This window comes from Chionomys nivalis, chromosome 3 (genome assembly GCF_950005125.1).
Source record: "Chionomys nivalis chromosome 3, mChiNiv1.1, whole genome shotgun sequence".
In the NCBI taxonomy this organism is placed as follows: Eukaryota; Metazoa; Chordata; class Mammalia; order Rodentia; family Cricetidae; genus Chionomys; species Chionomys nivalis.
The window spans coordinates 110,232,540-110,250,145 of record NC_080088.1 but is presented as its reverse complement, the minus strand read 5'-3'; the positions used below and the strand labels follow the sequence as shown (position 1 = coordinate 110,250,145).

The following is a 17,606-nucleotide window of genomic DNA, read 5'->3' as shown; positions in this document are numbered from 1 at the left end:
CATCTCCGAACTGGGAACCGAAACCATTCCATAGGAAGCTCTCCCCTTCCTCTTCCTGGGGATGGAAAAAAACCCCACTGTGGTCTGATTCTTTTTTTTAATGTACAGCTATTAATAGCAACGCTCGCCAAACTGTAAAGGGGGAAACTCCAATGCAAACTTTACTATACAGCCTTCCTAAATGCAACAGCCTTATGTCCTTCCCACCCATCCCTTAGCTATCTCACGACAGAGCTCCGCGCCCATCTGTCCTTCGCAACACGCTGGACTTTTCTGCTAGGATACAGGTCATAACCCATACGGGTCTTAAGTAAGGAGCCCATCTCTGTGAACTCTAACCCAGACAGATGGCACAGCAGACTGTGTCGCCTGTTGAAATTTATTGAAATGGCAGATGGAAGTACAGAAACACAAGCATATGACCCAGGAGGATTCCACCCACCCCGTTTAACCATGGACACACTTAAACCCCTTTTACAAAGAAAGGTGGACAGAAGAGGGAGGCAGCTGTCTTCCCTGAAGCCTTTTAACTCCTCGGTTGAATTTCTTGCTGATGGTTTAATTCCCTCTAACAGATAGTTAGTTCAGTCTCTCCTGGAGTTAGCCCCTTCTTACCACCATCGGAGACTTCCAGAACAACCAAAGCTTTGGAATCTCCTCCCGCTTCTCCATTTCTGTTCAAGTTTGGCTGAAAAGCGAATTGGCTCCACAGAACCCAAGTGACCTGCTGGCTTGTTCAGTGACACCTGGGCAGAGATCCTCTCCAGCTCATTGGCTCTCTTTGTCCCCCACTGGAGCCCACAGACAGGCTAGGTAGGACCCTAGGGACTGAAGGACCATCCGAGGCTTTGAGACGGCTGAGGAAAGAAGCCAAGAAGCCATAGGTACAAATGGGTGTGTCTGGAGCTCAAACTCTGCAGGATCCTGTCCTCTTCACCCCTGCAGGCTTGGGAGACTAAGAAGTTACTACCTTCTGGATCCTCTGAGACTTCTATGGCAGCACCTTGCAACCAAGCCACTGGCTCCACCATGGTGCTTCTCTAAATCAGATTCTTTGAATCTAGAAGTTCCAAGAAACTGTGTGAGCCAAGTCTCATGATGTTACTCTGTGCAACGGCCAGATTGTTTCTCTAGAGAGCTCAGGCTGAGTAGCAACCTTCCTTCTTGGCATAGAGGCTTAACGAGATGTTGTGGCCAGATAAGAGGGTTTGCCTGGCTCACTAGGGTCAGCCATTAATGCCTCTGGAATACCTCTGACTGTGCTGGGGTCCCCCGTGAGCTCCACGCTCGTGCTCCGGTTATTATCTGTTTCGCTCAACGAGTTCCGCCGAAGGCAGCGGTTGATACACGTAGAGAAGAAGTTGGGGAAGGATGGGCTGGAGAAATAGTAGACCACTGGGTCCAGCATGCTGTTCATGTAGGTAAAGCTGAGGGTGGTGAAGAAGGCCAGGTCCGCAGAGGAGTAGATCTCACAGTTCCACACATTGTTTCTGTAGAGGAGCCAGAAGATGCGGATCCGCACAGCCACGCTGGGCAGGAAGCAGATCACGAACACGATAGTCACCACCATGATGAAGTTGATGGCCCGCTTGATCTTGGCATGTCTGTCCATTTGTCTCTGCCTTAGGCTCCAGATGATCCTGGCTGAGCAGAACAGGATGATGCTCAGCGGCAAGAAGAATTCCAGGAGGAACATTGCATCATGCCACCTGAAGGTATAACAGATGCTGAAGCTGCTGCACAGTTTCGCGTCGCCGTTGCGGGTCATCATGTTCGTGTAGAGGAGATGGACTGTCAGACCGATGGTGACACCCCACAAGAAGCAAGAGATGATGGTCGCCGTCCGGTTGGACATCTTGTTCAGGAAATGGTGGGGATGAACCACCCGGAAGTACCGGTCCACAGCCACCACCGTGAGGAAGATGATGCTGCCTTGCCGGTTCATGGCCAGCATGAAGAGCATCAGACGGCAGGGGATGTCTCCAAACCTCCAGTCCCACTTTTTGACATAGTTGTCCATCAGGAAGGGCAAGCAGATGATCAGGAGAAAGTCAGCCACGGCCAAGTTGAACAGGAAAATCCGGCTGGATTTCCAGGACTTGAGATGGAAACAGAAAATCCACAGGGCAAGGCCATTGCCCAGGAGCCCGAACACAAACTCCAGCCCCAACACCGGTGGCAAGACTTTGGCAATGTTTTCATCTCGGAACACACAGCAGTTCTTGCCATTTATCACCAGAAAATGGTTCTGTTTGATCATGAGTAGATCTGGTCAGTCTGCCCCAGAGCGCCTCACCTAGAGAAGGCTCAAGGCAAGTGTGTGTCTGTGGTGAACGTGTGGTCCAGCCCTCAGCTTTATGTCATGGCAGGGTGTTGAAAGAGATGACTGAATGGTTACCAGGAAACTACGAAATCGTTTAAAAAAAAAAAAAAGCTAGCAAGGCTCTTATGCAACTTGCTGTTTGCATAAACAAGTAATGAAAAAAAATCCCTTAGGCAGGCGGCGGGAAGCACAACTTTTTCTAAGTGTAAAGGATAAGTTTAGGCAAGCAGACTGCGAATGAGTAAAATCTGGGGGCATTCCTTCTGAAGGCTGCATGCATGCACACTGGGGCGTTAATTGGCAGGAGAATTCATTCATTGCCGTTTGCTTGGCTAGCATAATTAACAAATTAATAATGGCATTGTGTTAAATGAACAGCAAGGCTTTCAGAAACAATAAGAATTCATGTGAAATTTTACCATGCATCGGTAATGTGTATACAGTTTCTTCTCTCTCTCTCTCTCTCTGTCTCTCTCTCTCTCTCTCTGTCTTTCTTCTTCTCTGTCTCTCTCCCTTTTCTTCTTTCTAGGATTGACTTTTATTTTAAATTTATATGCATGTGCATTTGTGTGGGTAGGTGCCCCCAGAGGCTGCTGGGCACCGTGTAGCTGGAGTTAGGGGCAGTTAGGGTGCTGAACTCAGGTTCTCTGCAGGAGCAGTACACTGTTGACAGCTGAGTCAGCCCCTTAGCACCCCGTTCTTTGCTTTCTTGCTTGCCATGTCGCCCCAGGGGGCTTTAAATTCTCCATCTTCCTGCTTCTGTTCCCCAAGTTCTGGGATTTGCCTGGCTGTGGGATATTTGTAAAATTAGAATTGAATTTCAAGTCTCAAGAGGATGTGGAGCTCTGCCTTGCAGAAAGACAGCATTTCTTTTCCTCCCCACCCCCTTTTTGGGGAACATGATTGTCATCCTATAGAGTATCTACCACTGAGTATTTTGACATATATACATGTCATATACGTAAGGTTTATAAATTTTTTGTTCTACTTTGAGTTAGAAATTGGAAATTTACCCCTTTGATTGCATACCAAGACCCACTAATGGCATGTTATAGACCTTTGTAGACTAGACTCAGGGTGGCCTAACCTCGGATTCCTATGGAATTATGGATGCAATGGAAATGGCGACCATGAAGACAGGATGAACGGTGCTCACACTAAAGTCTCCAGCGTGTCAGACTCCAGGCCTTAAAGAGCCGTTTGTTTTTTAGAGTGTATGAGTGTCTGTGTCAGAATGTTAGGTACACCACAGTATGTGCTGTGGCCAATGAGATCAGAAAGGCGTCAGATCCCCTGGAACGAGAGTCACAGACAGTTGTGGGTCACCATGAGGGTGCTGGGAACAGAACCTGGGTCCTCTGCAAAAGCAGCCAGTGCTTTTAGCAGCTGAGCCTTTGTCTCTCCAGCCCACACTTTAAATCTGTCATCTTGTTTTATCCTCCGTAGCCCATGGACCAAAAACTCTTGCTGATTATGACTTCCAACTGAGGCAAGGGGAGTTCAAACAGGCAACGTGCCCAGGATTACCCAGCGGGACTTGGATTTGAATCTGGCAGATCTCCAAACCTCTGCCCTCATCATTGTGGTATACTTCTTCATATTTATTTATCATTTATTGGAAATTTTTAATTGCTTTCATTTATGTGGAAAGGGAGGGGATAAATGCTATGGCGCACATGTAGAGGTCAGAGGAGAACCTAAAATGATGGGTTTCCTCCTACCTGGGTGTTTAACTCAGGTGTCACGCTTGGCAGCAGCATCTTTACTCAACAGACCATCTTGCCAAATGATAATGTATTTTTAAAAAGATTTTTTGAAACATTGACTTTTAAAAAAAAATGTGTGTATGTGTGTGTATGTTTAGGTATGTACATGTGAGTGCCCTCAGACACCAGAAGAAAGTGTCAGGTTCCCTGAAGTAGTGGAGAGTCACCTGATGTGGGTACTGGGAGTTGAACTCAAATCCTCTTAACTGAGCCATCTCACCAGACCCTTAATCAGGTTTTGAGACAGCATCTCCCTGTGTAGCCCAGGCTGGTCTCAAGCACCACGCCTGACCACTGCCTCTTCTGCGATCGCCTTGAGTGGTAGCTGCATTAACACTGGCTTGCCTTGCGGCCTGTGTATGCTGGTAGCACTCTCTCCCTGGATAAATGTAGACTTTTTTTTTTTTTTTTTTCCGAGACAGGGTTTCTCTGTAGCTTTGGAGCCTGTCCTGGAACTCCCTTTGCAGACCAGGCTGGTCTCGAACTCACAGAGATCCACCTGCCTCTGCCTCCCAAGTGCTGGGATTAAAGGCGTGCGCCACCACCGCCCGGCAAATGTAGACTTATTGATGACGTGTGTTGTGGTTTGAATGTAAAGCGTCTCTCCACAGGCTCCCAGGCTTGAACACTTGGTCCCCAACTGCTGGTGCTGTTTCGGGAGACTGGAGATCTTTGGCAATGGTAGCTGGTAGACAGATCTCTAGGGACAGGGCTTGGAAGGTTATATTGACTTTTGGGTGAGTCCTCCTGGCCCAGTCACCATGTGAGGATCCTCATCACGTGTTCCTGAACTGCTCCTGACACCACGCTCCTCTAGGTCACAATGAACGTAACACTTGAGCCAAAACAGACCTCTCTGCTCTAAGTCATTTCTGTCTGAACATCATGAAAATAGCTCACACAATACCCATGACCTAATCCTACGGGGCAGTGGGCTAAGTATCAGAGAAACTACTGGCACTAATCATTTCTGGCATCCAGAATCTGCTTGGGAGTCTCCTTCCTAAGTTTTTGAGTTTTATTAATGTGTATGCGCATACATGTCCGTCCAGGGGCGCTTGCCTCTATGTGTGAGGGCCATGGCTGAAGGCAACTTTGAATGGCATCTTGAGCTGCTACCAGGGTCTCTCACTAGGCCCAGAACCCACTGTCCAGCTCACAACCCCCCGGGAGGCACGTATTTTGACCGCACTGGGGTTACAGGCATGTGCCACATGTATGTGCTATCTTCACAAGTGGGTGCTGTGGATCTGACCTCAGAGCCGTGTGTTTGCACCACAAGCTCTTTACCCAATGAGCCGTCTGGACAGCTATCCTGTAATCCCAGTATTTCAAAGAAAGAGGAAAGAGCAGTAATTCAAGGCCATTCTCAGTGCCAGAGGGAGTTGAAGGCCAGCCTGAGCTACAGAGAGACACAACTCTGCCTCAAGACAGGAAAGACAGACAAACTGAGAAGGATGAGGAGCAGCCATTATAAGGTTGTCTTTAACTGTTAACCCAGAATCATTTGGAAGGAGCATTTCAGTGAGGGGCTGTCTCACTGGGTTTGCCTGAGGGTCTGTCTGTGGGGGATTGCTCTAATTATGTTCACTGATGTGGGAAGAGCCCGTCCACTGTCGGTGGCACCATTCCCTCACCTGGGGTCCTCAACTGTATTCGAGTGGAGAAGCTGAACGGAGAGTAGCACAGGCTAGTGAGCCTGCAGACATTCATCTGTCTGTGCTCTTGAGTGTGGCTTTAATGTAACCAGCTACCTCAACTTCCTGCCTTCACTTCCCCACAAAAGGGGACTTGGAAAGACAAACTGAAATAAAACTTTTTCTTCCTTACACTGCTTTATGCCAGGGTATTTTCTCACAGTAAACAGAAATGAAACCAGACAGTCAAGAATAAATCTTTCTTTTTTGTGTGTGTGGGAGGGTTCTTTTTTAGAGACAGGGTTTCTCTGTATAGCTCTGTCTGTCCTGGAACCCACTCTGTAAACCAGGCTGGCATTGAAGTCAGAGGTCAACCTGGCTCTGCTGGGTTTAAAGGCATGTGCCACCAGCCCCCAACCTATCACAGCCAAAATGAGAAAAACAACAAATAGTTAAGTTTGGAAAAGGAGAAAAGCTGGTAGCTGACTCTGAGTCCATGCTTAGTGGGCTGTGAAGCCCCTCACTTCCCCTTCAGCTTCCTCTGGTGGAAACTGAGGAACTAGGAGACACCTCCCCTCCCCCCCACTTGCCTACAAAGCTCACATTCAAGGCTTCTAAACAGGAAGTTTAGGAAATGTAAATTGAGGCCTCTGAGTGCCAGGGCCTGGTACGGAATTTCCAGTCTTCCCACCTCAGGAGGGCACGCCTTGTCTTGTGCTGGTCTTTCTTTTCTGTATTTTTTTTTTCTTACTGAGGCATGAGCTGTACAGAAACTTGTTAGAACGAATCATTTAGAGAGGCAGGCAATGAGTCTTCTGTCTGGTGGAAAGGAAATGACCCTCACAGGTGTGACTCTCAAAACCAGCGTGAGCCCCTGCACTGGGTGAGACAACTGAAGGTGTGCCACCGGTACACAGAGGCGTTATCATTAATCAATTAATCAATCATTGGGGGAGGGTCTCAATTTGTTGCCCAGGCTGACCTTAAGCTCCTGGGTCAAGGGACTCTCCTTCCTCAGCCCTCTGGGTAACTGGGATACAGATGTTAACCGCTGCACCCAGCAAACAGTTTTTAGAAGTTTGACACATGTCGTGGTATATGCCTGTGAGCCCAGGAAGAAAGCAGAGGCAGGAGGATCACTACAAGTTCATGGTCAGCCTGGTCTACATGGAGGACTACACCGACCCCGTCTCAAAAAACAACAACAAAATTTAACTAACTAAAAATAGCTAAATAAAGCTGAGGGTTGGTAGCACAGGCTTTTGATCCCAGCATTGGGAAGACAGAGGCGGGCAGATCTCTTTGAGTTTGAGGCCAGCCTGGTCTACATATTGAGTTCTGTGTCAGTCTTAGCTATATATGGAGACCTTGTCTCAAAACAAATGAAACAAAATTTTTAAAAAATTAAGTAAATAAGTATAATAGGGTCAGGGCTATCGTTCAGTGATAGACTGCTAGCTAGCTAGCATGCCTCACTCCCTGAGTTTGGTCCTCAACTCTACAAAAGCAAAATAAGAATACCAACTATCCTCTGTCGACTGCTTGCTATACATCAGGCCTTGTACTGAGAGATTTCTGAAGGAAACCTCCAAACATGGGAGCTTTCTCCTGAACCCCAGATTAGGCACAAACCACACCCAAGCACCTGTTTTCACAGAGAGATCCTTTATTAATTGGGGAAGAAAAGTTAAAGTGGCTGCTCTCTCACTCAGGCAGAAAACCAGCAGCAAGCGACCTTGCGGGTGTCGTTTTAAGGGGAGGTCTGTGTTAGAAGGGGCTAGGGTGTAGTGGTTCCAAAAGCTACAAAGAAACCCCGTCTCAAACAAGCAAACAAGCAAACAGGTAAAGGGGGAACCCCGTGTTAGGATGAGGTGTTTAATTTTAATTGGGCATGTTGAGTAGGTAAACCAAAGGGGGCTTTTGATAGCTGGGCCTTGGTAGTCAGCCTCAGGAAGAGGATGTGGTCAAGTAAGGGAACTTTGGTGGCCAGTTTCAGGACTGTAATCGAATGATTTTTAGTAAGGGAATGGGGAGAAGGGCAAGGCCTGCCAGAGCCACATGCCTAAATGGGTTCGTGGCCATCAGTTTTTCATGTGTGACTTCGCTTTATCTTCACACAAGGCCGGGCATCAGTTTTTCATGTGTGACCTCGCTTTATCTTCACACAAGGCCGGGGAGGGAGGTGTCGTTATCCCTGTCTCAAGACTGGAAAAAGCAGTAGTCCTCAACTCTCAATCTCCTTAACGCTGTGACCCTTTTTTGTTTTGTTTTGTTTTGCTTTTTGAGACAGGGTTTCTCTGTAGCTTTGGAGCCTGTCCTGGAACTAGCTCTTGTAGACCAGGCTGGCCTCGAACTCACGGAGATCCGCCTGCCTCTGCCTCCGAGTGCTGGAATTAAAGGTGTGCGCCACCACCACTCGGCTGCTGTGACCCTTTAATACAGCTCCTCATGCTGTGGTGACCCTAACCATAAAATTATTTTCATTGCTACTTCATAACTGTAATTCTGCTACTGTTATGAATCACAAATATCTGATAAGCAGGAGATCTGGTGTGTGACCCAGGTAAAAGCGTCATTTGATGCCCATAAAGGGGCACAACCCACTCACTGGCTTAAAGACTTTAAGTAGGAAGCTGTCACATGTCTGCTTCTAACCTGGGTTTCTGTTTTAGGTACCTGCTAACGAGTCACCACCAAACCCCAAAGCTTTAAAACATTTGCCGCTCCCATTTTCCTTCCCTGGTCTTTGGATTGACTGGACTAAGCCGGACTGGTCCCCTGGGGGCTTTCAGCTAGGGCCTAGGCTAGATTTAGACACAAGAGGTGTGGGTTCCATTTCTTCTTGCTGCGCCAAAATACACGACAAAAGCAACTTAAGGTTTCGGTTTGGTTTTGGCTCACAGTGTTGGGGTAGGTAGTCACCACAGGCCTGCGGTCAGGAAGCAGAGCGAGGTGAATTTGAGGCAGCTTTCTCCTTTTTATCAGTGTGAGCCTCCAGCCTGTAGAGTCGAGCTGCTCACACTTAGGGTGGGTCTAACCTTCTCCCTTACCCTCCCTAAGACCTTCCCAGACACCCAGAAGTGTGTCCCCAGTAGACACGAGGACGAATCCTGACAGATGGTCAAGGAGGAGCTGAGACACCTGGGTTCCTCGCTCTCTTCGCATGACTGTCTGCTTCTTAGGGTGGCTTCTTCATATGGCCCTGTCATGTGTTTTCTGTACATGGCACAGGCTGGGCTGCGTGTGGGCTTTGCTGGGCTTCCAGAAGTTCACAAGCCGACCTTCTTAAAGCTGGACTTGGGAATCTCTGGATACCGCTCTTACCACATCACGGCAAGGCTTCATGTGCCACGGAGACAGCAGACACTCATAGTGTCAAGCAGCAGGAAGCCCAGATTCTTGGAAGACATTTTGGAAGATCTCCCACTGCAGACAGTACATGACTCTGAAGGCTCTTGTGTCCGTTAGGGGACACGACAGCCCTGGGGCTCTGATAAAGGAGATCTAGCAGGGGAAATAAAGTGGCAGAGAGGGCATTAGTTGCACTGACCAATGTATATAAACATATCTATGGTATAAATCCATGTATAAGCATATACGTATTCATGAATATGAATAATAAATACAGTGAGGAAGGGAAGAGAGAAAAAAAGAATTATTTCTTTCTGTCTTCATTTTATGAGACACATAGTTCAAGGCTGACCTTAAACTTCCTATATAGCTAAGAATGACTTTGAACTTCTAATCCTCCTGCCTCCACCTCCTGAGTGATGGAAATCCGACGTAAGCTTCCATTCCCAGTTTATGTCAGGCTGGGGATCTAATCCAGAATTTGGTGCAGATTTCTCTCTCCAATCCGGGGGTTGTAAGTATGTACCCTATGCCTAATGCTGTCTTGAGACTCTTCAATGCTTTTTAAAAAGGGGGGGGGACCTAAAATTTCCATTTTGCATTACATCTGCGGACTGTAGAACCAGCTCTGCAGCCTTGGATGTGCCCATTGTGAGAACAGGGTCTTGCATCATTCCATGTGGAGCTGAAGGCTCAGAGGCCAGGAAGGCCAGACCTTGCAACACAGCCCTGCTTCCCTTACAAAATCTTTAACAACTGGTTTAACTCTTCATGCACCAGAGGTCTAATCCCTCCAGGCACTATGCATGCATGACTGCAAACCTCATCACAACCATTTTTCCTTTAATTAAAGGGTAAGACATGGTGGTGAAGATTTTTCAAAAAAAAATTTTTTTTTTAAATTCACCTATTTGTTGTGTATTGGTGTTTTGCTTTTATTTAAGATTACCATGTTCATGTAGTACTTGTGGGGGCATGGGGTGGATGTTGAATCCCTCAGAACTAGACTTATAAGTTGTTCTGAGTGGTGGGTGCTGGGAATTGAACCTAGATTGTAGACAGAAGTTTCTGTCCCACCCAGTCCCGCAACCATTTAGTCCCAAAGAAAAACACAGAGTGGTGGCACACGCCTTTAATCCCAGCACTCGGGAGGCAGAGACAGGCGGATCTCTGTGAGTTCAAGGCCAGCCTGGTCTACAAGAGCTAGTTCCAGGACAGGAACCAAAAGCTACGGAGAAACCCTGTCTCGAAAAATCCAAAACACACACACACACACACACACACACACAGAGTCTTATATTAATTATAAACTGTTTGGCCTATTAGCTCAGGCTTATTATTAACTAACTCTTACAACTTAAATTAACCCACCAGTCTTGTCTATGTTTAGCCATGTGGATTGGTACCTTTTATCAGTGAGGCAGTCTCATCTTGCTTCCTCTGCATCTGACTGGTGACTGAGTCTCTTCCTTTCCTCTTCCCAGAATTCTCTTAGTCTGGTCACCCCGCCTATACTTCCTACCTGGCTACTGGCTATCAGCATTTTATTAAATCAGTGTGAGTGACAAATCTTTACAGTGTACAAGAGTGTTGTTATCCCACAGCACTAGATCCTCTACAAGTGTAGACAGGTTTTTTTTTTATAAGATTTATTTATTTATTATGTATACAGTGATCTGTCTGCATGTATCCTTGCATGCGAGAAGAGGGCACCAGATCTCATTACAGATAGTTGTAAGCCACCCTGTGGTTGCTGGGAATTGAACTCAGGACCTCTGGAAGAACAGTCAGTGTTCTTAACCTCTGAGCCATCTCTCCAGCCCCAAAGCCAGTGTTTTTTAACCACAGAGCCCATCTCACAGCCCTAGCAAGCACCTTTTATCCCAGCCTTCAAGAGGCAAAGGCAAGTGGATCCCTGAGATCAAGGCTAGCCTGGTCAATACAAAGAGTTCCCGCCCAGTCAGGGCTACATAGTGACACCCTGTTTCAAAAATAAAATAAAATAAGTTAAGAACATCTATTCTGAGGGTGTTCCAGAACTCATATATTTTCCATTGTCAAGGTCAATTAAAAACAATTGTCATTTTCTTTTTATATAGGTTTTTCTTTCCCGGGGAAGGGAATCATTTCCTCTAAACCTATTGTTTCCCTGTTTCAGACAGTCCCACGCCCCGGTTCTCAAGAACACTTTCTGGTAAGACAGGCTTTGTGTCACACTGGCCAGCTTCAAGGGGAAGTGCACGGAGAGTCAAGGCTGCCCTTGAGGTCTTGTTTCATTTTCCTGGCTTCCAGCTTGCTTTGGCTGCTTTGCAGTGAGAACCTCTGTCCACAGGCCTGTCGTGGGCTTCTGGGGATTGGGCCTTTAGTTCCTTCCCTTGGAAGGCCACATCAGAGAAGTTTCTGAGCTAGAGTCACACTTGAGAGGCACGCTTTCTTTCAAAATCCATTTTTATTAAGATCAAGCAACAAAGGAGTGAAACATTGCGCCCAAGGGTAGAGTTAAAAGCAGGGGTTTTCACAGATTTCTGTTTATTTTTGCAGGTAGGATAAGTGTGTGCACTCTCAATCGAGTGGAGGTGGAGGCCAGAGACCAACCTCTGGGGTCATTCCTCAGGAGGGACGTTAAAAAAGTGTTTGTTTAGTGTATGTGTATGCTCTTGTGTGCACACGCATGTGTGAACACACAAGAGGAGGTCAGAGACACACTGCAGGGGTCAGCTCTCTCCTTCCGCCGCCCAAGTTCCTGGCTGGATCACGTTCAGGCCTTGGTGGTGAGGGTCTTCACCCACTGAGTGATCACGTCAGCCCCTACCATGTTTGCCTGTTTGCTTTGTTTTGGAGACAGTCTCTCACTGAGTCCTCGGGCTTACCCATTCAGCTAGTCTGGCCAGTGAGCCTCTCCTGTCTTCTGTCTCTGCCTCCCCAACTCTGGGATTACAAACTTGTGCTACCCTATGAGTTCTATGACTGAACTCAGGTCCTTGGGACTGTGTGGTAAGCTTTTCACTTACTGAAATAGCCCCTGAGCCAGTTTCCACAGATTTCTATCATGTGGCAGAGGCCAGTAGATCTCAAGTTCAAGACCAGCAAGTTAGCTGGGTGGTGGCAGCACACACCTTTAATTCCAGCATTCAGGAGGCCAAGGCAGGCAGATCTCTGAGTTCAAGCATAGCCTGGTTTACATACTGAGTTCCAGGATAGCCAGGGTTACACAGAGAAACTCTGTCTCAAAAAACAAAACAAAAAAACCCCAAAAGACCAGCAAGTTCCAGGCCAGGGTTATGTAGTGAACCCCTGTTTCAAAAACAAAATAATAGTAATAATAATAATAATAATTATAGTGTGAAGAAAATAAAATAAAAGACAAAGAGGATATGTGGTCCTTGATTTGATGCTGGTAGGACTTCCTGGCTTGACTCTTTCCTAGGAAGCAGAAGTCAGGCAGTAACAACAGAGTAGCTGCTTAGGGACGCTTGACTCTCGTGTGTCCGCTTCTTTCTATGGACTCTCTGTGTGCCGTGTGCTCATGTGTCAGGCACTGCAGGGTCACCATGAGGTTCTGAGTCCCGGCTTACATAAAGTTCCCTTTTCCTTTTCTGTCTCTTTCTTTCAATCTCTCTAGAGCCTATGCATCCTGTCGTTGGCACTCTGGGCTTTTCCATTCTTTATCTGAAACCCTCCTCCCCACTGTGGGACCGAACATACACTCTGTGACTACTGAGAAAAGACAGCGGCTTTCTCTCTTCCCCCTCTCTGTCTTCCTTCTCAATCTGCTGAGATTTACAGCTTGCCTGCCCTGGAGTTTTTCTTTTAAACTTGAATAAAAACTACCTACCCTCTGAGCTTAAAAACAACCACAAACCACATGTGATGTCGTTAAGTCATCTTTGAAAACTCGTAGCCAGATGTAGGGTCTCATTCTTTACGTGCACGCAGTCATTCAACAAGCATTTATTTACATCTGTTATAAGCAGGTAGTCTCCTTCTAGGCACTTGGGACGAAAGTGTGAAACAAAGTCCTTATATGTCAAGATTATATACTCATTGGCTTTGCCCTAACCCTTTGGAGGCACTATTACTCCTCTTGGACAAATGGAGAAACCAAAACTGAATGTGGTTATATAAACTCTTCCCTAAGAGTGCTTGTCTAATAAATGTTTGAGCTAGGATTCAAACTGAGACCCACTTGACTGTGCAACCAATACAATTGTTATCACATTAATTAATTAATTAATTAATTGTGTGTGTGTGTGTGTGTGTGTGTGTGTGTGTGTGGCGTAGGCCAGAGAACAACCTTTGGGAGTCTGTTTTCTCCATCCACCAATGGGTCCCAGGGATACTCAGGTTGGCATCTTGGCAGCAGGCTCCTTAACCCGTTGAGCCATCTTGCCGGCCCTGTAGTCAGACCATGGTTTTGGCTACCAGGCTGTACACCGCTTCTGGCAAGGGAAACCGTGTGGAGAGCCTAGAGGAGTGTCTTGGGCTAAAGACATAAAAGTTGTCAAGGTCCCTGCCTGGGGGAGAAAGCTCTGGGAATCGGAGAAAGTGCAAACAGAAGGATGGCTGATGACTGTCACCCCTTTGGAAGAGGAGCTGAACTTGACAAGGGATCTGTTTTCCTTCCTCTGGGACAGGAGCCGCCTGCGCTTCACAAAGCGTCTAGTGGTGAGAGTTCCGGGCAGTACCTAGGGAACAGAGAGCAGAGGGAGGCCACAACAGGAGGCGATCCTGATGACACTGTTCACCAAAAGGGAGCCGAGATGGAATGTCTCTGGCTGCCTCCTAGAACTTCACAGTCTCCCAAGGGTTGGCAAACAACGCTCCAGCTAAACGGGAGCAAGGGGTTGAGAACTGAGTTCAGTGGTGAGTGCTCGCCTAAGCCTTGTAAGGCCCCAAGTTCAATGCCCAACACCAAAGACAAAACAGATGGGGATACAGGATAGAGCTGGGCCGCACAATCTGAATTCAACAAGGACTTGAGAATGAATGAATGAATGAATGAATGATTTAAACTCATACTTGTGCATCTAGCAGTCAAAAACGGCCATACATGAACTAGCACACCCCAAATACCAATAAGGATCCCTGGCTCTCAGCTTCCCCTAGAGGAACTAAACCTCAGCATCTTCTTTGAAAAGCAAACAAACAAGCAAAACCAAACCACCTAAAATCAGCAGAGCCTAGCCTGGAAGGTTAGGGCAGATTCTTTTTGCTGTCCTCCTGGGCTACCTAGAAGTTCAAACACTGGAAAGGAAACATACGGAGGCTCCCCAGGGAAGATGAAACACAGCCAGGACCCAGCATCCCCGTGTAAAGGGTCTCACTCAGCTGGACAGAAGTGTATCTACCCAGTCCAGGTTCAATTTTTTTTTCAGTCCAGAAAATACTGACAAGTTATCAAGTTCATTAACTTTCTCAGAGCAAGAGCAAGACCATATTCTCAGCCATGTAAAGTGACAGAGGCTCTGAGCAGTTCCTGACCCAACACATGCTTTCCTTCTCACACACACGCGCGTACACACATGCACACACACACATGTGCCATCCTCTTACCATAGCAATCAGAATATTTAAACACAACTCACTTCAAGCAACTGGACCCTTCTGGAAAAGGCAGAATGACATGGAATTCATTTCCACCTGAGTGAGAGAAAGATACAGCTGAGAAACAGCGGTGGCATTTTTGAAGTCCCCACCCATTTAACTCACAGTTGCCCATCCCTCTGCCGTGTGTTTGGGCCGTTTGCCTTAACGCCATTCAACACACTTGGAGATCCCACTGCCCCTCTGACGGCCTTTGGGAGCTATTTGCCCCATCGACGGAGCTCTTACAACAGAGGGTGGAAATTGGCATCTCTTCTGACCCCTGTGTCTTCAAGCGTCCTGGGCGTTTGGGTCTCAAACTGCAGATGTTGAGACTGGTATAGAACTTGGGGAATGAGGGGCTTGAGAAATAGTAGATGAGAGGGTCCAGCATGCTGTTCAGGTAGGTGAAACTGAGGGTGACGTGGAGGGCTGTGTGGACGGAGGGGTCACAGGCACTGGAGGGCACTGTCCAGAGGAAATAGAGCCTGGCCAACACGCTGGGCAGGTAACACGTGATGAACACAGCAGCCACCACCATGATGAAGCGGGTGGCCCTTTTCATCCGAGTCTGTCTGGCCAGCTGCCTCTGTCTGAGGCTCCAGACAACTTTAAAGGAGCAAAACACAATGACGGCTAGGGGCAAGAAGAACTCCAGCTGGAACATGATATCATGCCATCTGTTGGCTGACTCCATGATGAAGCTCTCACAAGACGACCCTGTCTCCTGCACACACAGGTGGCCCTCCATGAGAAGATACATAGTCCCCAAGATGACCAAGGTCCAGAGCACACAGGCGGCAGCAGCTGCTGTCCGGTTGGATATGGCATTCACTGGGTGGTGGGGGTGGACCACTTTGAAATACCTGTCGGCAGCCACCACGGTGAGAAAGACAATGCTCCCCGCCCTATTCATGCCCAGCATGAAGAGCACCAGGCGACAGGGAATATCCCCAAAGGCCCAGTGCCTCCGTCTGAGGTAGTAGTCTGTCCGCAAGGGTAGGGAGATCATGAGGAGAAAATCAGCCACGGCCAAGTTGAAAAGGTAAACAGTACTAGGTTTCCAGGTCTTCGTGTGAAAGCAGAAACCACACAGTGCTATACCGTTGCCCAGGGCACCAAGCACGAAGGCCAGGATGAGCAGCGGTGGCATCACCTTGGAGATGGGGTCTCCCTCAATGAGACAGCACGACCCGTTGTCCATGGCAGTCGGAGAGAGGATGAATGTCCTCGGGTGACCGGCACAAGGGCTATCGGAACACTACCACTCCCACCGCCGCTGAGCCCTTAACCTCATCACCCTGGGATGCAGACGCTGCACCCACAAGAGAAACTTCAGCCAGGAAACGAAAGCCTGGAGCAGGCCCTTTCTCTTCCTCAGCCTGGATCACAAGCTCCATGTCCCCGGCAGGGGTGAAGATTGTGGCTGGGCCAGGCTCTGAAGTGCAAGCTGTTTTCCACACATGAACATTTCTGGGGTACAGCTCTGGGGTTCGATGGGATGTGTGCTGCCCTGGAATTGCTGGATCCAGTCCTGAGAGGATTTTTCTTTTCTGCTTCTTCCTCACAGTCTGCTCTGCAGAGTGCTCAGAGCTGCCCAGAAGGCTTGGGGAAAAAAAGTTTGTTTGCCCTCCCTCCTGGTGGAGAAATCTAAACATTTCCTGGAGTCATTCTGGACCTCTGCCTAGCTCCTTTCCTCCCTAACCTTTGCCTGACTGCCCCGTCCTCCCCAATCCCCTGGGACACTCCCATGCAGTGCCAGAGAGGGAAGATTGTATTTTGTAGCCTCTCAGGGCTACTTCCTGTGCCCATACCCAGAATTACAACCTTTAGCACTCGGGAGGGTCTGCAGAGAAACGAGCTTCTAAACATGACATCTGTCAGGTATCAGAAAAATCTGTGTGGGGGGAGGGTGTGGCTCAGAGGTGACATGTGCCAAACTCAGGGCTCTACTTCTGTCACCAGTTCCTTCTAAAAGGGGTATATGAAGGTCCCACCTTCCCCTCCTGTCCCCATGAGGCAGTCTCTTCCAGAGGAGTTCTGGTTCTCTTCCTGTTCTGCTGGGAAGCAGAACCTAGTTAGTTTCTTTTGCAAAAATTTGACTCTGCTTCCCAATAGTGGCCCAGAAGAAGCAAACACCAGGGTGAAGTGTGCTAGTGAGGATGTGTGAGGAAGCAAGAGGTTCCGTAAGGAGTTAATTTCTAAAATAATCACAGGCAGAACAAGACTGCTTAAGAACAGTTTTTGCTAAAATGTCCTGTCCTTTGGCTTGAGAGAGTGTCCATCTGCCCCATGCCTTTTCCCATTTAGGAAGGGAGGGGAGGAGGCGCATTGAAAGAACTGCCCAAGTTCATTCTTCTGCTCACTGATTAAAGCTAGACTTGAGTTGGATGGGGCGGTGCAGGGCTGAAACACACACACACACACACACACACACACTTTTAAATAAAGATTTGTTTGATTATTTTACTTATGTGTGAGTGCCCATGGAGGCCAGACGAGGACGTTGGGTCCTCTGAGCTGGACTTCCGGTGGTTGTGATGAACAGGGTCCTCTGGAAGGCAAGAGGAGCTCTCAACCGCTAAGCCACGTCCCCACCACTGTTCTTTCTCTTTTTCTTTTTAAGAACCAATCTCAAGGGGCCCAGGCTGGTTTTGAACTTTGCTCCTTAGCTGAAGACAAACTTGAATTACTCGTCCTCTACCTCCCAAGTGCTGAGATTAAAGGGTGGGGTCACTAACCTGCTGGAATCCCCTTATCTCTACCATCTCTTTTTCTTCCCATTTCCCCCACTCCCTCCTTTCTGTGTCTTTTCTCCCTTCTCCTCCTTCCTTGCCCTCCCTCCATCCTCTATGTGTACCCGGCTTCCCTTGAACTTTTCACCCTTGAGTGTCACCTTGCCAGATACTTACATTTCTCCAACTCCAAATCAGCATCATGGATCCT

The 17,606-nt window shown here is 47.8% G+C and overlaps 2 protein-coding genes across 2 annotated transcripts; both read right to left on the bottom strand.

Annotated features, from left to right (window-relative positions):
• Positions 1-371: 371 nt before the first annotated feature.
• Hcar2 (hydroxycarboxylic acid receptor 2) lies at positions 372-2,313 on the bottom strand. The gene has a single exon (XM_057765128.1). The coding sequence runs from the start codon at positions 2,258-2,260 to the stop codon at positions 1,178-1,180; it is 1,083 nt and encodes a 360-aa protein (XP_057621111.1). The 5' UTR covers positions 2,261-2,313; the 3' UTR covers positions 372-1,177.
• A 9,216-nt stretch (positions 2,314-11,529) lies between these two features.
• Positions 11,530-16,263, bottom strand: Hcar1 (hydroxycarboxylic acid receptor 1). The gene has a single exon (XM_057763400.1). The coding sequence runs from the start codon at positions 15,862-15,864 to the stop codon at positions 14,836-14,838; it is 1,029 nt and encodes a 342-aa protein (XP_057619383.1). The 5' UTR covers positions 15,865-16,263; the 3' UTR covers positions 11,530-14,835.
• Between the last annotated feature and the right edge of the window lie 1,343 nt (positions 16,264-17,606).